The sequence below is a fragment of the Oncorhynchus tshawytscha genome, linkage group LG02 (assembly GCF_018296145.1).
Source record: "Oncorhynchus tshawytscha isolate Ot180627B linkage group LG02, Otsh_v2.0, whole genome shotgun sequence".
In the NCBI taxonomy this organism is placed as follows: domain Eukaryota; kingdom Metazoa; phylum Chordata; class Actinopteri; order Salmoniformes; family Salmonidae; genus Oncorhynchus; species Oncorhynchus tshawytscha.
In genome coordinates, this window is record NC_056430.1 from 46,809,038 (window position 1) to 46,831,062 (window position 22,025).

General features: G+C 43.6%; 1 protein-coding gene across 2 annotated transcripts in view; it reads left to right on the forward strand.

The window, feature by feature from the left end:
* Positions 1 to 22,025, forward strand: part of cacna2d2b (calcium channel, voltage-dependent, alpha 2/delta subunit 2b) — a 90,091-nt gene that overhangs the window by 56,202 nt on the left and 11,864 nt on the right. For both annotated transcript variants that reach the window (XM_042299991.1, XM_024373643.2), the window contains exons 12-28: positions 2,615 to 2,725; positions 3,007 to 3,085; positions 3,421 to 3,470; positions 3,945 to 4,034; positions 6,421 to 6,486; positions 6,587 to 6,661; positions 6,757 to 6,831; positions 7,126 to 7,197; positions 7,873 to 7,944; positions 8,155 to 8,216; positions 8,430 to 8,506; positions 8,633 to 8,693; positions 8,770 to 8,867; positions 9,044 to 9,134; positions 9,247 to 9,309; positions 9,553 to 9,656; positions 10,981 to 11,079. In XM_042299991.1, coding sequence (XP_042155925.1) covers positions 2,615 to 2,725; positions 3,007 to 3,085; positions 3,421 to 3,470; positions 3,945 to 4,034; positions 6,421 to 6,486; positions 6,587 to 6,661; positions 6,757 to 6,831; positions 7,126 to 7,197; positions 7,873 to 7,944; positions 8,155 to 8,216; positions 8,430 to 8,506; positions 8,633 to 8,693; positions 8,770 to 8,867; positions 9,044 to 9,134; positions 9,247 to 9,309; positions 9,553 to 9,656; positions 10,981 to 11,079 — 1,345 coding nt within the window. The remainder of the gene's footprint in view (positions 1 to 2,614; positions 2,726 to 3,006; positions 3,086 to 3,420; positions 3,471 to 3,944; positions 4,035 to 6,420; positions 6,487 to 6,586; positions 6,662 to 6,756; positions 6,832 to 7,125; positions 7,198 to 7,872; positions 7,945 to 8,154; positions 8,217 to 8,429; positions 8,507 to 8,632; positions 8,694 to 8,769; positions 8,868 to 9,043; positions 9,135 to 9,246; positions 9,310 to 9,552; positions 9,657 to 10,980; positions 11,080 to 22,025) is intronic.

Below are 22,025 nucleotides of genomic sequence, written 5' to 3' on the forward strand. Positions count from 1 at the left end.
AACCCGTCGCGCACCAATACATAATACACGAACATAAAAACAAACAATCCCAGACAAGGACACGAGGGGAAACAGAGGGTTAAATACACAACATGTAATTATTGGGATTGGAACCAGGAGTGTAGGAATACAAAACAAAACCAATGGAAAAGGATAGATAGATCAGTGATGGCTAGAAGGTTGACGACGTCGACCACCGAACACCGCCCAAACAAGGAGAGGGACCGACTTCGGCGGAAGTCGTGACAGCAATACTGACATTAACAAAACCTAATTCTAGGTATATAAATCCTAAGGTTAACTTACAAGACAAAGCATGAGCAAAGAGATGCCTACTAGACCAGAGCCCTAGAAGCCTGGGAAATGAGAATTGATCAACTTTCCTCCATAGACTGGAAACAGGATAAGAGAGAGGACAAAGTAATTTAATTCCATCCATAACATCTTCAGGTGAAACTCTTTCAACCCACAACCAACCATCATAGACCAATCAAACGATACCAAGTTTAGCGTGACCTGACCACCAAGCCCAATCTCCACAGGGTGTGACAGCATAGATTCTAAAGGTTTGTGTGGGGGATGAGACCAATTCCAGAGACGACCATAAAACTCTTGCATAGAGTCATTTAGAGTTCACCCTTTATAGATACAAGTTACTACAGAGACCATACATCCATATAGATAGCATCAGAGTTATCCTCACTTGCCTGACTTGTCTAGTTAAATAAAGGTCAAATAAAAATAAAAAAGTGAACACATTTCAGACATACACCAAACATGGATACTATAGTATTATTATATCACACATTCAATAGTCAGTCCTCTGTATACTGTAACAAAGAGTATAACATTTTGGCTCCTCATCAGGGAAATGGCTGTCTAGTCCTTAGGCATTGTCCTTTGTGCTTTCCTTGTGTTCCTGGCCATTTGCCATGTGGACCCAGAGGTGAAGGCATTGTGCTTTCCTTGGGTTCTGGGCCATTTGCCATGTGGACCCAGAGGTGAAGGCATTGTGCTTTCCTTGGGCTCCGGGCCATTTGCCATGCCGACCCAGAGGTGAAGGCATTGTCCTTTGTGCTTTCCTTGTGTTCCTGGCCATTTGCCATGCGGTGATAGAGAGCACATAAATTAGGGCCTACAATGGTAAGAAAGATAGCAAACTAAATATGTAAAAACTAGCTAACAAAGGAAATGGCAGTGTAAAAATGATAGTTATACAAAGTCAAACATTTCTTAAAAGTATAAACATTTCTGTGATTAAATAGTTTGTAACTTATGGCGAAAAAATGCAACAAAACATGAAAAGCATAAAACCATTAAATACAGTTGGAATGTAGTTAGAACTCTCCAACTGTTTCCATCAAACAGAAAAACAAAAAGTTGGATAAATATGTTTAGATTGTTTATATTGCACTTTGCTTTGCATTACCAATATATACTGAACAAAACTATAAATGCAACATGTAAAGTGTTGGTCCCATGTTTCATGAAATAAAAGATCCCAGAAATGTTCCATACGCACAAAAATATTATTTCTCTCAAATTTGATGCACAAATTTGTTTACATCCCTGTTAGTGAGCATTTCTCCTTTGCCAAGATAATCCATCCACCTGACAGGTGTGGCATATCAAAAACTGATTAAACAGCATGTTCATTACACAGGTGCACCTTGTTCTGGGGAAAATAAAAGGCCACTCTAAAATGTGCAGTTTTGTCACAGATGTCTCAAATTTTGAGGGAGCATGCAATTGACATGCTGACTGCAGGAATGTCCCCTAGGGCTGTTGCCAGATAATTGAATGTTCATTTCTCTACCATAAGCCGGCTCTAATGTTGTTTTAGATAATATGTCAGTACGTCCAACCGGGCTGTACCCTCGCCAGCCCAGGACTTCCACATCCGGCTTCTTTACCTGTGGGATCTGAGGAGTATTTCTTTCTGTTCTTTTGACTGGAAAAACTCATTTTGATTGGCTGGGCCTGGCTCCCCAGTGGGTGGGCCTATGCCCTCCCAGACCCACCCATGGCTGCGCCCCTGCCCAGTCATGTGAATTCCATAGATTAGGGCCTAATGAATTTATTTAAATTGACTGGTTTCCTTATCTGAACTGTAACTCAGTAAAATCGTTGAAATTGTTGCATGTTGCGTTTCTATTTTTGTTCAGTATAGTTGTTTAAGGTCATACAAAGGCAGAGTGCAGTATCTGCATTTTATGGGTCATAGGTCAAATTAGTGGTCATGGTTGATATGCATAACACATTACTTCATAATAAGATAATACATCAGTGCATTATCACATACTGTATCTACCTACAACATGCTGAATTTGGCTAGACAGCAAATACACTTTAAGACATTTTTCTCAGTTTCACTGTTTGCATAGTTACTGCTCATTGCCTTTGTAGGGCATCATAGTGAAAGCCATATTAGGGGAGCAGCTCATCTTATTCCCTATATAGTGCACTACTTTTTACCAGATCCCTATTTTTAAATAGGGTGCCCTTTGGCCCTCTTGCCTGCTTTATTCGTCACATATTTACTTTGTGTGTTAATCATTCACTTGCTGTGTTTTTTATTAATGTTAGCACACACTCTTTCTGTTTCTCTTTCTAGAAGACGAATGTCCCGCGAGCTCACTGCAATAAAATAATCATGCTGTTCACTGATGGAGGAGAGGATCGAGCTCAGGACATCTTTGAGCAGTACAATTGGCCCAACAAAACGGTCTGTTTCTCAGAAACAAAACACACACACAAAACATTTCAATCACTATTTCATTGGTAACTTCATTCTTCCTTATTTATTGATGACTTCATTCTTGGAATCCATAAAGGCATCACCAGGGCTTAAAACATTCCTGCTTATTTCCTCCTGATTACAGGAATCTTCCAAATGGGATTTCTGGTCAAAGGATACCACAATGGACATCACAGTTGGCCGTGTATCTCTGTGTTAATGTCCCAGAATAAAGATGAATGGGTTCTTTGAATTCTCTTTCTCCTAAGGTGCGGGTCTTTACATTCTCTGTGGGGCAGCACAACTATGATGTCACACCCTTGCAATGGATTGCGTGTGCCAATAAAGGTGAGTGGGATCTGTGCAGGGGCTCTTTTTCCTAACCAGCATCAGTGAAGATCCCTCTTAACTTGTCCAAAAATAGATGCCGTAGGGGATTGTAACAAAATGGCCGTTTTCATTTCCTTGTGCCCTAATAAACATGACACTTGTTTGCTTAAGAGAAATTACTGTAGCCTTTCAGTTTATAACCCCTAGCCTAGGTTATAAGCGCCTGATACACAACATCCATCTTCACTCTCCCTCATCTGTGCCATAATTGTGAGCTCTGTTTCTCCTCCTATCTTTCTTTTTATCCCCCTCTCTCTCTCTCCTCTCCAACTCTCTCTCTGCTCTCCCTCTAGGTTTCTATTTTGAGATCCGCTCCATCTGTGCCATAAGGATTAACACCCAGGTGGGTTTGTCTAGTGCCTCTTACACAGCTGATCCTGGGTCAGCCAGTTCTCCTCCTGGCACTGCTTCCTGGAATTGTTGTTGTTTGCCGGAGACTGAATATATACGCTACTGTAGCGTATATATTATTACCCTGAGGTTATTACTCTGAAGTGTTTTCACTTACAGCTGGATGACAGGCAAAGATATCAAGTTAGACAAACTCCACTGAGCATCTTTCCATCAGCAACAGCACGTAGTCATGTGAAATACTTTTCAGTTTCCTGTGTAACATCAGCATGGAGGCGTCCCAAATGGCACCCTATTTTCTACATAGTGCACTACTTTTAACCAGAGCACTGTGTGCCCTGTTTCAAAGTAGTGCACTATAACGGGAATACAGTGCCATTTGGGACACAAGCTACAGAATGTGTAACATCAGAATTGCTACACAGCTGATGCCTGACTGTTTGCTATTCCTGTGTGTTGTTACCAGGAGTACCTGGATGTGCTGGGCCGCCCCATGGTCCTGGCAGGCAGCCGTGCCAAGCAGGTTCAGTGGACCAATGTCTATCAGGATGCCTTGGTGAGGTCACCTAGCTCTGAACATTCAGCTATATCTAATCTATAGCCTGAAAGCCAGTCTGTTTGTGCAATCATGCCAACTTCATTGCAGTCAGTCGCTGTTTGGTATGACATTGAGTGACAAAGAGTTGGCATGATAGCACAAACAGACTGGCACTCATGCTAATTCATCTACATTGGGCTTAAAGGGCGACTGCACTTCCTGCTTTGGCCACATTCTTTATCAATGCTCATTAAGAAATGCTAGCGGCCATGACTGAAGGCAAACAAGAGTTGTCTTGGGGGTGTGGTTTGAGGTGGGTCTTGCTTTGGATTTGTCTTTGCCACTCAATCACAACAAACAAGGAAAGTAGCTCGCCATTTCGAGTTGAAACATTGAAAGCAAGCTGGTACCATGCATCAAACATGTTGTTTGCTTGGTTATGAGCTAGCTAGCTAGCTAATGTTAGCTAGCAGGGATAAAACCTTTCTTCAGGTTCAACAATATCTATGCAAATCTTTCTCTGACATTACCAATAAGCGAGAGGCTATGTATTTAGTTAGTTACATCACAGTATCACAGCCTAGTATCATAGCAGCGTAGCCTATAATGACATGTAGCTGTTTGATGGTTGACAGCCCAAGAAGAAACTAGTCGGATGTAATCCATATCCTGGCCATCTGCCCAAGATTGTTGAACAACTTTCTGGAAGAACATTTTCTCTAGAGTAGCTACTAACCACACGTCTTGTCTGGGGAAGAGGTTCCAGTGGGCGAGTTCGTTTTGCGCAGTGGTTGAAAAAGTAGGCTACCCAATTTTTATACATGAGTAAAAGTAAAGATACCTTGATAGAAAATGACTAAATGACTAAACTAAAGTAAAAATGAAAGTCACCCAGCAAAATACTACTTGAGTAAAAGTCTAAAAGTAATTGGTTTTAAATATACTTAAGTATAAAAAGTCAATGTGATTGCTAAAATATAAAATGTATCAAAAGTAAAAGTAAAAGTAGAATGTCACATTCTTTATATTAAGCAAACCAGAGGCACCATTTTCTTGTTTTTAAAATTTACGGATAGCCAGGCTCACACTCCAACACTCAGACATCATTTACAAATGAAGCATTTTTGTTTAGTGAGACCACCAGATCAGAGGCAGTAGGCATGACCAGGGATGTTCTCTTGATAAGTGCGTGAATTGGACCATTTTCCTGTCCTGATAAGCATTTGAAATGTAATAAGTACTTTTGGGTGTTAGGGAAAATATATGGAGTAAAAAGTACATTAATTTCTTTAGGAATGTAGTGCATTAAAAGTAAAAGTTGTCAAAAATATAAATAGTCAAGTACAGATAGCCCAAAAAAATGACTTAAGTAGTACTTTAAAGTATTTTTACTTAAGTACTTTACACCAATGGTTTTGAGTGCCCCGGGTGGGCGGGGTTTGCTCATTTTCGACCATTCCATTGGTCCTCCTAAGGAGAGTTCTCTGTCCACCCAGGGCACCGGGCCATACAAAGCGAACTCGCCCAGTATTTTCAACAAAATGATGGTGGCACCATGTGTTAAATGGCAAAAGGGGGCAAGACATGTTGACAGAATTATAATCCAAACCAAACCCTCAAGTAAGTCATGACGCAGTCACTTACCAAACTCAAATTTGGACGAGACTGACTTCATGACCAAAATTATCCTATTTACACCTTGTAGTCAATTTTGACACTATAATTAATGTTTCTGACTCATATCGATGCCACATAGGCTGTTTTAAAACCAGAGAAGTTGATTCTAAGGGGCAGTTGACCCTGCAGTATATACACATAGTCCACTGACAGAGACATACCATTGAGTGCTGTCACACCTGCTTCCACTGTTCTCCCCTGGCACTCGAGGGCGCCAAGCTCCTCAGCATTAGGCACTCCTGCCTTCATCATTACACACACCTGCCGTCCCCCCGTCACGCACATCAGCGATTATTGGACTCACCTGGACACAATCATCTTTGTCATTACGTTCCCTATATCTGTCTGGTTCCCCACTCTGTTCCCTGCTTCTGCATTGATTGTCACACGTCCTTGTTTACCCGTGTGCTAATGCTGGTCCTGTTTTGTTCTATGTCTATTCCCGATTCAATGTTTGACTCCCCGTACCTGCTTCTCATCTCCGGCATCGAGCCTGACAAGTGCTCTGAAGGTGGATGATAATATATCCACATCTGATTTCTAAGCATTATAATCTCTTGTAATCAGAGTCAGTTGCCATTGCTCAATGTAGACACATTGGGGCGGTTTCCTAGACACAGATTAAGCCTAGGCCTGGATTATGATGTCTTATGTTGGTAGTGTGGGGGAGGACTATTAGGGAAAACACTTAAAGTTTTGTTCTTCTGTTTCTCTTGTTTCTATATAGGGTCTGGGACTTGTTTTTACTGGGACCATGCCTGTTTTTAATCTCACCGTGGATGGAAACTCACAGGTGCAGTCATTTAAAACAGTTCACGTTGACCTAATCGACAATCTTTCTTCAATGAATCACGATTTCTTGAGGTTTTTTTTACTGGTTGTTTTCTCCACAGAATCAGCTCATATTAGGTGTCATGGGGGTGGACGTGCATCTGGACGAAATCAAAAAGCTGACGCCCCGATACAACGTCAGTATACCGCCAGTATACCGCATCATATCTTACTTCACGCACGCTTGCATGCACACAAGTAATAATTTATTCTCTGCTCCGTACCTTTGCAGCTTGGAGCCAATGGGTACATATACGCCATCGACCCAAATGGATACCTTCTCCTGCATCCAAACCTTCACCCAAAGGTTATGTATACTTTATTCCCCCACTGAAAGATCACTGTGCAGTTTATAGGGAGCATTGTAAATAGATTGTAGATTTTGATTTTATACAAAGTGAATGTGGTTGGATGTAGGTTGGATATAGAACCTAGTGTGTACTGCTTATTGCATGTCATTCCAATTAGCTGAGATAAGATTGCCACTGCATGTATTAAACTGAAAATAGAATGCAACTGAAATGTATTCAACTGAATGTGTTACTGTAAAACATGGGGATGCTGTGATATCCCTAATGTGACTGGTGCTTTTTCGCAACAGCTGCTGGACCTACCAGAGCCTGTAACACTTGACTTCCTGGATGCTGAGGTGGAGGACAGCTCCAAACAGGAAGTGAGTATAATGACATGCACTGTGCCATAAACTATATACACTGAGTATACAAAACATTAAGAACACCTGGGCCCAGATTCACAAAACACTTCTTACACAAGAACTTAAGAAGTTCTTAAGAAAAAAAAAAAGAAGTTCATAAGATAGTTTGTAAAATCAATTCCTCAACAATATTTTAAGATTCAATGATTTTCTTACGAACTTCTCAAATATCTTCTTACGAATCTTCTTAAGATGTGTGTTGCTAGGCAACCAATTTAGCTAGCTATCTAGCTACAAATGGCAATCATGTTAGCATATTTCCTACTGAGATTACTTTTCTAAAACATGTTCTTGGGTTAGACCATAGAGATGCGACAGCGTATTTAAATAAATAATAATAATAATTTCACCTTTATTTAACCAGGTAGGCTAGTTGAGAACAAGTTATCATTTACAACTGCGACCTAGCCAAGATGAAGCAAAGCAGTTCGACACATACAGCAACACAGAGTTACACATGGAATAAACAAACATACAGTCAATAATACAGTAGAAAAAGTCTATATACAGTGTGTGCAAATGAGATAGAACAAGGGAGGTAAGGCAATAAATAGGCTATAGTGGCGAAGTAATTACAATATAGCAATTAAACACTGAACACTGCGTAGGTAACAAACTATCTCTTCATTCCAGATCCGCAAACATATGATTGATGGCAGACCGGGTGACATGCAGATTAAGACACTTGTAAAATCAATTGATGAGGCAAGTGTGTGTATGTGTGTGTGTATTTGTTAATTACTTCACACCTAGGCAATATATCAGGTATACTTCACTTCACACTTAATTCACAGTAATGACTTTGTCAACCCCAGTAACCCAACAGCCATGATCATGTGTGGTTGATCAACACACTTACGTGTAAATGTACACGCAAACCTATTTTAATATGTGGCTTTTCCCCCTTCATTGCAGCGATACATAGATGAGGGAGTTCGAAGTTACACCTGGACACCCATCAATGGTACAGACTACAGGTGAGGAGGCAGGAGTTGGAGGTGTGGGTTGGAGGGTAGAGGATTAGTAATTGTAACCATAGCAATAGGATATGAACTGCTGAAGATGACAAGTTTGAGAGTGTAGGTGGACGGACTCTATACCTAGCTGCTTAATGGCGGTAGTGTCTTCTATTGAGCCTCAGACTTTGATTACTTTCCTTTGGTTTCTGTTGGGGATGCTGCCCCTTGTAGTCTGGGCCTGGTACTGCCGCCCTACGGTGAATACTACATCCAGGCAGACCTGAGTGATGTGATGCTGCAGCTCCAGTGTGAGTATCACTGCCCACCCAGAAAGCCGCTGTCTCCCTTTAGCTCAGGTCCAGGGCGTTATGTGCGGCTTGATGACACTGATCCCGATGACAGGGGCGGTTGATTACTTTTTCTGTCTGTTGCAGATCTGCAATCTTTGCTGCCCAGCTCCTTTGAATCAGGGGGGCACGTGTTCCTGGCTCCCAGGTACAGAGATGTGTGTGTGTGTGTGAGAGAGTTTTGTGTGTGTAATCTCATCTCTGTCTAACCATCCTTATTTTAGGGAATACTGCAAGCGTCTGCACATCTCTGACAACAACACACAGTTCCTGGAGAACTTCCTATCTCTCATGGTGGAGATCACACCAGAATCTGAAGACTGTGAGTTTCTCTTCTTTATGTCAATGAGTTTGTAGAGTGGTTAGGGCCATGCCATTCACCATACTACACCAGCTTTGAACTGCTGAAGATGACATGGAAGTGTGCAAAAAGCAAATTTTTTCACCTATGATATTTTATAAAGCCTGACGGGTTACATTAACTGTGTGTGTTCACAGGTGATCAAGGCCTCATTCACAACCTGATCTTGGATTCTGGAATCATCTGGCAGCTAGCATCTAGAGTGTGGAAGAACAAGGATATCCAAACGTGAGTGAAATCAACAAATAATTGCCCTTATTTCATTGATATTTAAACCAATTCATTTGAATAATAACAATGTGTGAAACATCTGAGTGAATTAAATTACTTTTTGCTTCAGGTATGGTTTCTTGGCATTATTTGCAGCCACAGATGGAGGTGTAACCCGGGTCTTCCCCAACTCGTGAGTGTGTCTTTGAGTAGTTACAGATATCACTCTGGCTAATAAAATATACTGTGTTTGTTTGTTTGTTAATAATTGCATGCCTTTCCTGTCTATGAGCATTATGGCAGTTGAATGTGAGTATGCTTGAATACTTACGCATTACTCGAGCAATACTGTTGAATACTCAAGCAATTACTCGAGCAATACTGCTTGAATACTCAACCAATACTGCTTGAATGTGAGTTGTCCTGTGCTTCGCAGGGCTGCTGAGTCGTGGGATGAGGACCCTGAGCCCTTCAACTCTAACTACTACCGCCGCAGCCTTGACAACAAGGGCTATATGTTCAGAGCTCCACCCAGAGCCTGTGAGTAACACACACTGATATACGCTACACTGATATACGCTACAAACAATGGCAGTAGAATGGCCCGTACTGAAGAGCTCAGTGACTTTCAACGTGGCACCATCATAGGATGCCACATTTCCAACAAGTCAGTTCATAAAATGTCTGCCCTACTAGAGCTGCTTTGGTAAACTGTAAATTATGTTATTGTGAAGATGAAATGTCTAGGAGCAACAACGGCTCAGTCGCGAGGTGGTAGGCCACACAAACTCACAGAACGGGACCACCGAGTGCTGAAGCGAGTAGCGCGTAAAAATCATCTGTCCCCGGTTGCAACACTCATTACTGTGTTCCAAACTGCCTCTGGAAGCAACGTCAGCACAATAACTGTTCGTTGGGAGCTTCATGAAATTGGTTTTCATGGCTGAACAGCTGCACACAAGACTAAGCGCAATGCAATGCATTGGCTGGAATGGTGTAAAGCTCGCCGCCATTGGACTCTGGAGCAGTGGGAACGCGTTCTCTGGAGTGATGAATCACGCTTCATCTGTCAGTCCGACGGATGAATCTGGGTTTGGCAGATGCCAGGAGAATGCTACCTGCCCGAATGCATAGTGCCAACTGTAAAGTTTGGTGGAGGAGGATTAATGTCTGGGGCTGCTTTTCATGGTTCGGGCTAGGCCCCTTAGTTCCATTGAAGGGAAATATTAACGCTACAGCATACAATGACATTCTAGACGATTCTTGCTTCCAACTTTGTGGCAACAGTTTGGGAGCAGGCTCTTTCATTTTTCAGCATGACAATGCCCCTGTGCACAAACCGAGGTCCATACTGAAATGGTTTGTCGACGTCGGTATAGAAGAACATAACTGGTCTGCACAGAGCCCTGACCTCAACCCTATCTAATACCTTTGGGATGAATTGGAAAGCCGACTGTGAGCCAGGCCAAATCGCCCAACATCAGTGCCCGACCTCACTAATGCTCATGTGGCTGAATGGATGCAAATCCCTGCAGCAATGTTCCAACATCTAGTGGAAAGCCTTTCCAGGAAGGTGGGGGCTGTTATAGCAGCAAAGGAGGGACCAACTCCATATTAATGCCCATGATTTTGTAATGAGATGTTCGACGAGCAGGTGTCCACATACCTTTGACCATGTAGTGTATATGACCTTGGAGATAAAGTCAGGTTTTTAGATAGCAAGCATGTTGTAGGCATTTAAAGACATTTCACTCATATAACATGCAAATAAGTGATTCACACTTTTTTTACCTGTCAGGATATCACAGATCAAATCACTGCTTTCTGTTTGCATGAACTTTGACCCTGTTAACCTTTGTCATAGCCATGGATGATCCGGTGACCTCGGAGAACGGCACCATCGGAATCCTGGTCAGCACTGCCGTGGAAGTCAACCTGGGAGGCAAGAACCTGAAACCGGCAGGTACAGCTGTTTTGGTTATGAATAAAGTAATTGGAGGAGGTGTTATCTGTTAATGTCAATGTTCCCTAGCGTGGCAAAATTCCAGGAACTTTCCCCAAATTCCCAGGAAATCTGGAATCCTCCAACCAGGATTTCTGGAAAACCTGGGAATTTAGGGGGAAATAACTGGAATTTTGCAACTCTAATGGCCTCAGATCCTGGTTGCTTTGTCCTGCTCCATCTTCTTAAAGTAGAAGTTCACCCAAAATCCCACAACACCCAAGTGATTCCATAAATTGAAACTAGTTCAGTGGATGTTGCCCTCTCCCTCCCCTGTAGTGCTGTACTGCTGTACTGAAACAGCTGAAAAAATGGGTCATGTTACTCATGAAGTTGCTGGATGCAGGCCTCGCTCTGATCCGTTGCCAGTATGGGCGAATGTTTTGTTTTGTTGAAAGCGTATGGCCGAATTAGCTATTTTTGTCAAAAGTACTATCGGTTTTGAGTCAGGGAATGTGTACTTTTCCATCTAAAACATTTGCTATTATTTTATGTAATTATTTTATGAAGGAGACTGCGACAGCAGCGGAGATGAGTAACAACTGTGCATGTGCGCCCTCGTGGGGAAGGACCCTGCTACAAAGGAACGTTAAGATATGCCTTTATATGGAGCTTGATGTCACAGATTCATTTTTGGGGGGCAAGAGAAGGCGCTAGTGCGAAAGTTGATAGAGCATATCGCAGGTAAAATTAGTTACGCAAAATGGAAAAGAGATGGCAGCTAGAGCAAGCTGGTGTTCGGTCCAGCGTTGCCAACTTAGCGACTTTGTCGCTATATTTAGCGAGTATTCAGACCCCTCTAGCAACACATTTTCAAAAAAGTGACTAGAGACAAATCTAGTGACTTTTTCTGGTGTTAATGGAGACTAAGACTCAGACGTGAAAGCACGTATCGATCGTTCTTACTCTTCTCAACGAGCAGCGGGTTCTGCCGTGGGCCCCACCCCGTCCCAAAGCACTCACAGGCGGCCCATTCCTCACGCAGCAGTACCTCCCAGCTGCAGTCAGAGCAGGAGATGTTCACCTCTCCACGTCCAGACTGCAAATGAATCGCGCATGCGGGAGGCCGCCGCTGGCTGATCCCGCCCTGGCTTACATTCAGGATGGGATGTAAATGTAAAATGTTCTTTGTCTAAAATAAATCACTGCACAAAAATAAATCACTGCATTTGACTCACACAGCCTCAGTCACTTACTCACCTTGTCCACTGTGTGTGTGCCTCTCTGTGACATAAGCTAAACATTTAGCTGGCTAGCTCATAATGTCTCAGTCTAAACTGTACACTCAAAAAAACAGAAAGGAGTGGGAATTAAACCCTGAATTCAAATGCTGGTTGAAGCCGTTTATTGGAGTTGATATACAGGCATACGGCCTGCCTGTATTGTAAGGCTGATTTCTACGCCAAACATAGTGATGTAAAAACACATGACAACTCAAAAACATACTCAAAAGGCAAAGCCTTATAACAGTTCCACCAAAACAAGCTGCCATTTATGGTTAAAATATTTACGCTGCAAAAAAGCCTGAGGCCACCATGGCATTAGCTTTCGCTGAACACTGTTCCATGCTGGCATGTGATCACATTGGAGAAGCATGTAGATCTGCATTCTCAGACTCCACTGCTGCTACCCACTTTAAAATGCACAGGACAAAGTGCACAGAAATGATTAATGGTGTTCTAGCACCATACTCTCTGAAAAAGTTGGTCGCAGATGTGGTTGACCAGCGTTTCAGCCTCCTCCTCAATGAGTCCACGGATGTAAGTGTTTCTAAGTACCTGGGGGTTGTGATAAGGTACTTTAGTGACACCAAGCAGACAATTGTATCAACATTTCTGGGGCTTGTTGGAGGGAGGAGATGCCAAATCTACAGCCTGTGCTGTTGTGGCTTTCCTCGAAGTGTTGTCTTAAAAAAGAGAAACTCCTGGGGATAGGTAGGGACTGACAATGCCTCTGTTATGACGGGGATTAACAATGGGGTCCATAAAGTGCTGAAGGAGGCATATGGCCTCAAATATCTGGTTCTTATTCGCTGTGTGTGCAACTCTGCAGCTTGTTAATTTGTAGTTCTCAACATATTTTAGGTTTTCACTCACTTTTTACGTTATTCCTCTCTCCTACAGCGTCCATTACAATTACATGCACATGGCCAATTATGCAAATTAAGCAATGACGTCATTTAGCGACAGCCCATAGCTACTTTCCTTACTGAGAAGTTGGCAACACTGGTTCGGTCCCTGGTGGCACTTTATATAGGAAATTGGGTGAAGAAGGCACAAAATGTCACTGTTTACCATTAGAAGATACGGAGAGATGCTGAAGATGGTTAGTAGCAATTCAAATAGTAAATGTGACTCATCGCCTCAATTTGGTATTATGTAGCAACATTTTAAATTGTGTTTTTTACATTTAATACGATGTAAATACTCCTGCAGCCAACCTTGCGTCGCTGCATGTGTGTAGCAAGCACTTCAGCAACAATGCATATGAATGCATATGAGATATGCAATCTGAAACGATGGGGACAGACAATCGGAGGATACTGAAAGATACAGCTGTTGCTACTGTATTTCCATGGACCGGATCTGGCACAGTGCCAAAATACAAAGATGTATTTGAGAAGAGAAAGCGACAAAGCAAGCGTGCAGAGGTAGGTAGCCTGATTCTTGACGTTCAATGAGTTCTTATTGTGTTATTACCATTACACCATATCATGTAGACATATAGGCCTAGGAGCTCTACAGGTTAGCATATGTGCTCCATGTATTTATGACAGTTGTGTCACCTTTCATTGCAGAATAGGATATCCTCAAAACATTGTGATAAATTAACATAGGCTATATAGTGTTTTGGGCTAATGTGAAAAAATAAACCCACTTAACGGTCCCGCTCATAGAGGTTTATGTTAAACGATCATTCAGGCTCAAATAAATATGGTTCAACAACATCATCGGCGCCCCTCAAATCAAATGAAATCCAATTTTATATTTAGAAGATGTTATTGCAGGTGTAGCTAAATACTTGTGTTCCTAGCGCCAACAGTGCAGTAGTATCTAACAATTCACAACAATACACACAAATCTAAAAGTAAGAGAAATGGAATTAAGAAATATATAAATATTAGGATGAGCAATGTTGGAGTGGGATTGACCAAAATACATCAGAATAGAATACAGTATATACATATGAGATTAGTAAAGCAGTATGTAAACATTATTACTGTGACTAATGTTCCATTATTAAAGTGACCAGTGATTGCTTGTCTATGTTCAACCGGTTTTCCCCATTAAGCAGCGAGTCAGAGTCAGAGGCCGAGCCTTCTCTTGTCTCTACTCCTCTCGTTACGGGGTCTGAGACACCGAAGCTTCCCACCATTAGCTCTGACAAATTGAAAACTCTAGTCATTAGCGACTCCATTACCCGCAGTATTAGACTTAAAACGAATCATCCAGCGATCATACACTGTTTACCAGGGGGCAGGGCTACCGACGTTAAGGCTAATCTGAAGATGGTGCTGGCTTAAGCTAAAACTGGCGAGTGTAGAGAGTATAGAGATATTGTTATCCACGTCGGCACCAACGATGTTAGGAGGAAACAGTCAGAGATCACCAAGCGCAACATAGCTTCAGCGTGTAAATCAGCTAGAAAGATGTGTCGGCATCGAGTAATTGTCTCTGGCCCCCTCCCAGTTAAGGGGAGTGATGAGCTCTACAGCAGTCTCACAACTCAATCGCTGGTTGAAAACTGTTTTCTGCCCCTCCCAAAAGATAGAATTTGTAGATAATTGGCCCTCTTTCTGGGACTCACTCACAAACAGGACCAAGCCTGACCTGCTGAGGAGTGACGGACTCCATCCTAGCTGGAGGGGTGCTCTCATCTTATCTACCAACATAGACAGGGCTCTAACTCCTCTAGCTCCACAATGAAATAGGGTGCAGGCCAGGCAGCAGGCTGTTAGCCAGCCTGCCAGCATAGTGGAGTCTGCCACTAGCACAGTCAGTGTAGTCAGCTCAGCTATCCCCATTGAGACCGTGTCTGTGCCTCGACCTAGGTTGGGCAAAACTAAACATGGCGGTGTTCGCCTTAGCAATCTCACTAGGATAAAGACCTCCTCTATTCCTGTCATTATTGAAAGAGATCATGAAACCTCACATCTCAAAATTGGTTCTACTTAATGTTAGATCCCTTACTTCAAAGGCAATCATAGTCAATGAACTAATCACTGATCATAATCTTGATGTGATTGGCCTGACTGAAACATGGCTTAAGCCTGATGAATTTACTGTGTTAAATGAGGCCTCACCTCCTGGCTACACTAGTGACCATATCCCCCGTGCATCCCGCAAAGGCGGAGGTGTTGCTAACATTTACGATAGCAAATTTCAATTTACAAAAGAAAATGCTGTTTTCGTCTTTTGAGCTTCTAGTCATGAAATCTATGCAGCCTACTCAATCACTTTTTATAGCTACTGTTTACAGGCCTCCTGGGCCATATACAGCGTTCCTCATTGAGTTCCCGGAATTCCTATCGGACCTTGTAGTCATAGCAGATAACATTCTAATCTTTGGTGACTTTAATATTCAGATGGAAAAGTCCACAGACCCACTCCAAAAGGCTTTAGGAGCCATCACCGACTCAGTGGGTTTTGTCCAACACTTCTCTGGACCCACTCACTGTCACAGTCATACTCTGGACCTAGTTTTGTCCCATGGAATAAATGTTTTGGATCTTAATGTTTTTCCTCATAATCCTGGACTATCGGACCACCATTTTATTACGTTTGCAATTGCAACAAATAATCTGCTCAGACCCCAACCAAGGAACATCAAAAGTCACATACAACACAAAGATTCCTTGATGTCCTTCCAGACTCCCTCTGTCTACCCAAGGTCGCCAGAGGACAAAAATCAGTTAACCACCTAACTGAGGAACTCAATTTAACCTTGCGCGATACCCTAGATGCAGTTGCACCCCTAAAAACTAAAAACATTTCTCATAAGAAACTAGCTCCCTGGTACACAGAAAATACCCGAGCTCTGAAGCAAGCTTCCAGAAAATTGGAACGGAAATGGCGCTACACCAAACAGGAAGTCTTCCGACTAGCTTGGAAAGACAGTACCGTGCAGTATCAAAGAGCCCTTACTTCTGCTCGATCATCCTATTTTTCCAACTTAATTGAGGAAAATAAGAACAATCCGAAATTCCTTTTTGATACTGTCGCAAAGCTAACTAAAAAGCAGCATTCCCCAAGAGAGGATAGCTTTCACTTCAGCAGTAATAAATTCATGAACTTCTTTGAGGAAAAGAACATGATTGCTTTATTTGAGCCTGGACTCCTCTTTAAATCTGCGTATTCCTTCAAAGCTCAGTTGTCCTGAGTCTGCACAACTCTGCCAGGACCTAGGATCAAGAGAGACGCTCAAGTGTTTTAGTACTATATCTCTTGACACAATGATGAAAATAATCATGGCCTCTAAACCTTCAAGCTGCATACTGGACCCTATTCCAACTAAACTACTGAAAGAGCTGCTTCCTGTGCTTGGCCCTCCTATGTTGAACATAATAAACGGCTCTCTATCCACCGGATGTGTACCAAACTCACTAAAAGTGGCAGTTACAAAGCCTCTCTTGAAAAAGCCAAACCTTGACCCAGAAAATATAAAAAACTATCGGCCTATATCGAATCTTCCATTCCTCTCAAAAATTTTAGAAAAGGCTGTTGCACAGCAACTCACTGCCTTCCTGAAGACAAACAATGTATACGAAATGCTTCAGTCTGGTTTTAGACCCCATCATAGCACTGAGACTGCACTTGTGAAGGTGGTAAATGACCTTTTAATGGCATCAGACCGAGGCTCTGCATATGTCCTCGTACTCCTAGACCTTAGTGCTGCTTTTGATACCAACGATCACCACATTCTTTTGGAGAGATTGGAAACCCAAATTGGAATACACGGACAAGTTCTGGCCTGGTTTAGATCTTATCTGTCGGAAAGATATCAGTTTGTCTCTGTGAATGGTTTATCCTCTGACAAATCAACTGTGTTCCTCAAGGTTCCGTTTTAGGACCACTATTGTTTTCACTATATATTTTACCTCTTGGGGATGTCATTCGAAAACATAATGTTAACTTTCACTGCTATGCGGATGACACACAGCTGTACATTTCAATGAATCATGGTGAAGCCCCAAAATTGCCCTTGCTAGAAGCATGTGTTTCAGACATAAGGAAGTGGATGGCTGCAAACGTTCTACTTTTAAACTCGGACAAAACAGAGATGCTTGTTCTAGGTCCCAAGAAACAAAGATCTTCTGTTGAATCTGAGAATTACTCTTAATGTTGTACAGTCGTCTCAAATAAAACTGTGAAGGACCTCGGCGTTACTCTGGACCCTGATCTATCTTTTGAAGAACATATCAAGACTGTTTCAAGGACAGCTTTTTTCCATCTACGTAACATTGCAAAAATCAGAAACTTTCTGTCCAAAAATGATGCAGAAAAATTAATCCATGCTTTTGTCACTTCTAGGTTAGACTACTGCAAAGCTCTACTTTCCGGCTACCCGGATAAAGCACTAAATAAACTTCAGTTAGTGCTAAATACGGCTGCTAGAATCCTGACTAGAACCAAAAAATGTGATCATATTACTCCAGTGCTAGCCTCCCTACACTGGCTTCCTGTCAAGGCAAGGGCTGATTTCAAGGTTTTACTGCTAACCTACAAAGCATTACATGGGCTTGCTCCTACCTATCTCTCTGATTTGGTCCTGCCGTACATACCTACACGTACGCTACGGTCACAAGACGCAGGCTTCCTAATTGTCCCTAGAATTTCTAAGCAAACAACTGGAGGCAGGGCTTTCTCCTATAGAGCTCCATTTTTATGGAATGGTCTGCCTACCCATGTGAGAGACGCAAACTCGGTCTCAACCTTTAAGTTTTTACTGAAGACTCATCTCTTCAGTGGGTCATATGATTGAGTGTAGTCTGGCCCAGGAGTGTGAAGGTGAACGGAAAGGCTCTGGAGCAACGAACCGCCCTTGCTGTCTCTGCCTGGCCGGTTCCCCTCTTTCCACTGGGATTCTCTGCCTCTAACCCTATTACAGGGGCTGAGTCACTGGCCCTTACTAGGGCTCCTTCATACCGTCCCTAGGAGGGGTGTGTCACTTGAGTGGGTTGAGTCACTGATGTGATCTTCCTGTCTGGATTGGCGCCCCCCCTTGGGTTGTGCCGTGGTGGAGATCTTTGTGGGCTATACTCAGCCTTGTCTCAGGATGGTAAGTTGGTGGTTGAAGATATCCCTCTAGTGGTGTGGGGGCTGTGCTTTGGCAAAGTGGGTGGGGTTATATCCTTCCTGTTTGGCCCTGTCCGGGGGATGTCATCGGATGGGGCCACAGTGTCTCCTGACCCCTCCTGTCTCAGCCTCCAGTATTTATGCTGCAGTAGTTTGTGTCGGGTGGCTAGGGTCAGTTTGTTATATCTGGAGTACTTCTCCTGTCCTATCCGGTGTCCTGTGTGAATGTAAGTATGCTCTCTCTAATTCTCTCCATCTCTTTCTTTCTCTCTCTCGGAGGACCTAAGTCCTAGGACCATGCCTCAGGACTACCTGACATGATGACTCCTTGCTGTTCCCAGTCCACCTGGCCGTGCTGCTGCTCCAGTTTCAACTGTTCTGCCTGTGATAATTATTATTTGACCATGCTGGTAATTTATGGACATTTGAACATCTTGGCCATGTTCTGTTATAATCTCCACCTGGCACAGCCAAAAGAGGACTGGCCACCCCACATAGCCTGGTTCCTCTCTAGGTTTCTTCCTAGGTTTTGGCCTTTCTAGGGAGTTTTTCCTAGCCACCATGCTTCTACACCTGCATTGCTTGCTGTTTGGGGTTTTAGGCTGGGTTTCTGTACAGCACTTTGAGATAGCCTCCTCCCTAAGTTTGTTTTACTCACTGCTTTAACACACTCTGCTAACCCTGATGTCCTTGCCGTGTCTGAATCCTGGCTCAGGAAGGCCACCAAAAATTCAGAGATTTCCATACCCAACTATAACATTTTCCGTCAAGATAGAACTGCCAAAGGGGGAGGAGTTGCAGTTTCCTGCAAACATAGCCTGCAAAGTAATGTCATACTTTCCAGGTCCATACCCAAACAGTTCGAACTACTAATTTTGAAAATGACTCTCTCCAGAAATAAGTCTCTCACTGTTGCCGCCTGCTACCGACCCCCCTCAGCTCCCAGCTGTGCCCTGGACACCATTTGTGAATTGATCGCCCCCCATCTAGCTTCAGAATTTGTTCTGTTAGGTGACCTAAACTGGGATATGCTTAACACCCTGGCAGTCCTACAATCTAAGCTAGATGCCCTCAATCTCACACAAATCATCAAGGAACCCACCAGGTACAACCCTAAATCTGTAAACAAGGGCACCCTCATAGACGTCATCCTGACCAACTGGCCCTCCAAATACACCTCCGCTGTCTTCAACCAGGATCTCAGCGATCACTGCCTCATTGCCTGTATCCGCTACGGAGCCGCAGTCAAACGACCACCCCTCATCACTGTCAAACGCTCCCTAAAACACTTCTGTGAGCAGGCCTTTCTAATCGGCCTGGCCCGGGTATCCTGGAAGGACATTGACCTCATCCCGTCAGTTGAGGATGCCTGGTCATTCTTTAAAAGTAACTTCCTCACCATTTTAGATAAGCATGCTCCGTTCAAAAAATGCAGAACTAAGAACAGATATAGCCCTTGGTTCACTCCAGACATGACTGCCCTCGACCAGCACAAAAATATCCTGTGGCAGACTGCAATAGCATCGAATAGTCCCCGCGATATGCAACTGTTCAGGGAAGTCAGGAACCAATACACGCAGTCAGTCAGGAAAGCTAAGGCCAGCTTCTTCAGGCAGAAGTTTGCATCCTGTAGCTCCAACTCCAAAAAGTTCTGGGACACTGTGAAGTCCATGGAGAACAAGAGCACCTCCTCCCAGCTGCCCACTGCACTGAGGCTAGGTAACACGGTCACCACCGATAAATCCATGATTATCGAAAACTTCAACAAGCATTTCTCAACAGCTGGCCATGCCTTCCGCCTGGCTACTCCAACCTCGGCCAACAGCTCCGCCCCCCGCAGCTACTCGCCCAAGCCTCTCCAGGTTCTCCTTTACCCAAATCCAGATAGCAGATGTTCTGAAAGAGCTGCAAAACCTGGACCCGTACAAATCAGCTGGGCTTGACAACCTGGACCCTCTATTTCTGAAACTATCCACCGCCATTGTCGCAACCCCTATTACCAGCCTGTTCAACCTCTCTTTCATATCGTCTGAGATCCCCAAGGATTGAAAGCTGCCGCAGTCATCCCCCTCTTCAAAGGGGAGACACCCTGGACCCAAACTGTTACAGACCTATATCCATCCTGCCCTGCCTATCTAAGGTCTTCGAAAGCCAAGTCAACAAACAGGTCACTGACCATCTCGAATCCCACCGTACCTTCTCCGCTGTGCAATCTGGTTTCCGAGCCGGTCACGGGTGCACCTCAGCCACGCTCAAGGTACTAAACGATATCATAACCGCCATCGATAAAAGACAGTACTGTGCAGCCGTCTTCATCGACCTTGCCAAGGCTTTCGACTCTGTCAATCACCATATTCTTATCGGCAGACTCAGTAGCCTCGGTTTTTCGGATGACTGCCTTGCCTGGTTTACCAATTACTTTGCAGACAGAGTTCAGTGTGTCAAATCGGAGGGCATGCTGTCCGGTCCTCTGGCCGTCTCTATGGGGGTGCCACAGGACTCAATCCTTGGGCCGACTCTTTTCTCTGTATATATCAATGATGTTGCTCTTGCTGCGGGGGATTCCCTGATCCACCTCTACACAGACGACACCATTCTATATACTTCCGGCCCGTCCTTGGACACTGTGCTATCTAACCTCCAAACGAGCTTCAATGCCATACAACACTCCTTCCGTGGCCTCCAACTGCTCTTAAACGCTAGTAAAACCAAATGCATGCTTTTCAACCGTTCGCTGCCTGCACCCGTACGCCTGACCAGCATCACCACCCTGGATGGTTCCGACCTTGAATATGTGGACATCTATAAGTACCTAGGTGTCTGGCTAGACTGTAAACTCTCCTTCCAGACTCATATCAAACATCTCCAATCGAAAATCAAATCAAGAGTCGGCTTTCTATTCCGCAACAAAGCCTCCTTCACTCACGCCGCCAAACTTACCCTAGTAAAACTGACTATCCTACCGATCCTTGACTTCGGCGATGTCATTGACAAAATTGCTTCCAACACTCTACTCAGCAAACTGGATGCAGTTTATCACAGTGCCATCCGTTTTGTCACTAAAGCACCTTATAACACCCACGACTGCGACTTGTATGCTCTAGTCGGCTGGCCCTCGCTACATATTCGTCGCCAGACCCACTGGCTCCAGGTCATCTACAAGGCCATGCTAGGTAAAGCTCCGCCTTATCTCAGTTCACTGGTAACGATGGCAACACCCATCCGTAGCACGCGCTCCAGCAGGTGTATCTCACTGATTATCCCTAAAGCCAACACCTCATTTGGCCGCCTTTCGTTCCAGTTCTCTGCTGCCTGTGACTGGAACGAATTGCAAAAATCGCTGAAGTTGGAGACTTTTATCTCTCTCACCAACTTCAAACATCTGCTATCTGAGCAGCTAACCGATCGCTGCAGCTGTACATAGTCTATCGGTAAATAGCCCATCCATTTTTACCTACCTCATCCCCATACTCTTTTTATTTATTTACTTTTCTGCTCTTTTGCACACCAATATCTCTACCTGTACATGACCATCTGATCATTTATCACTCCAGTGTTAATCTGCAAAATTGTAATCATTCGCCTACCTCCTCATGCCTTTTGCACACAATG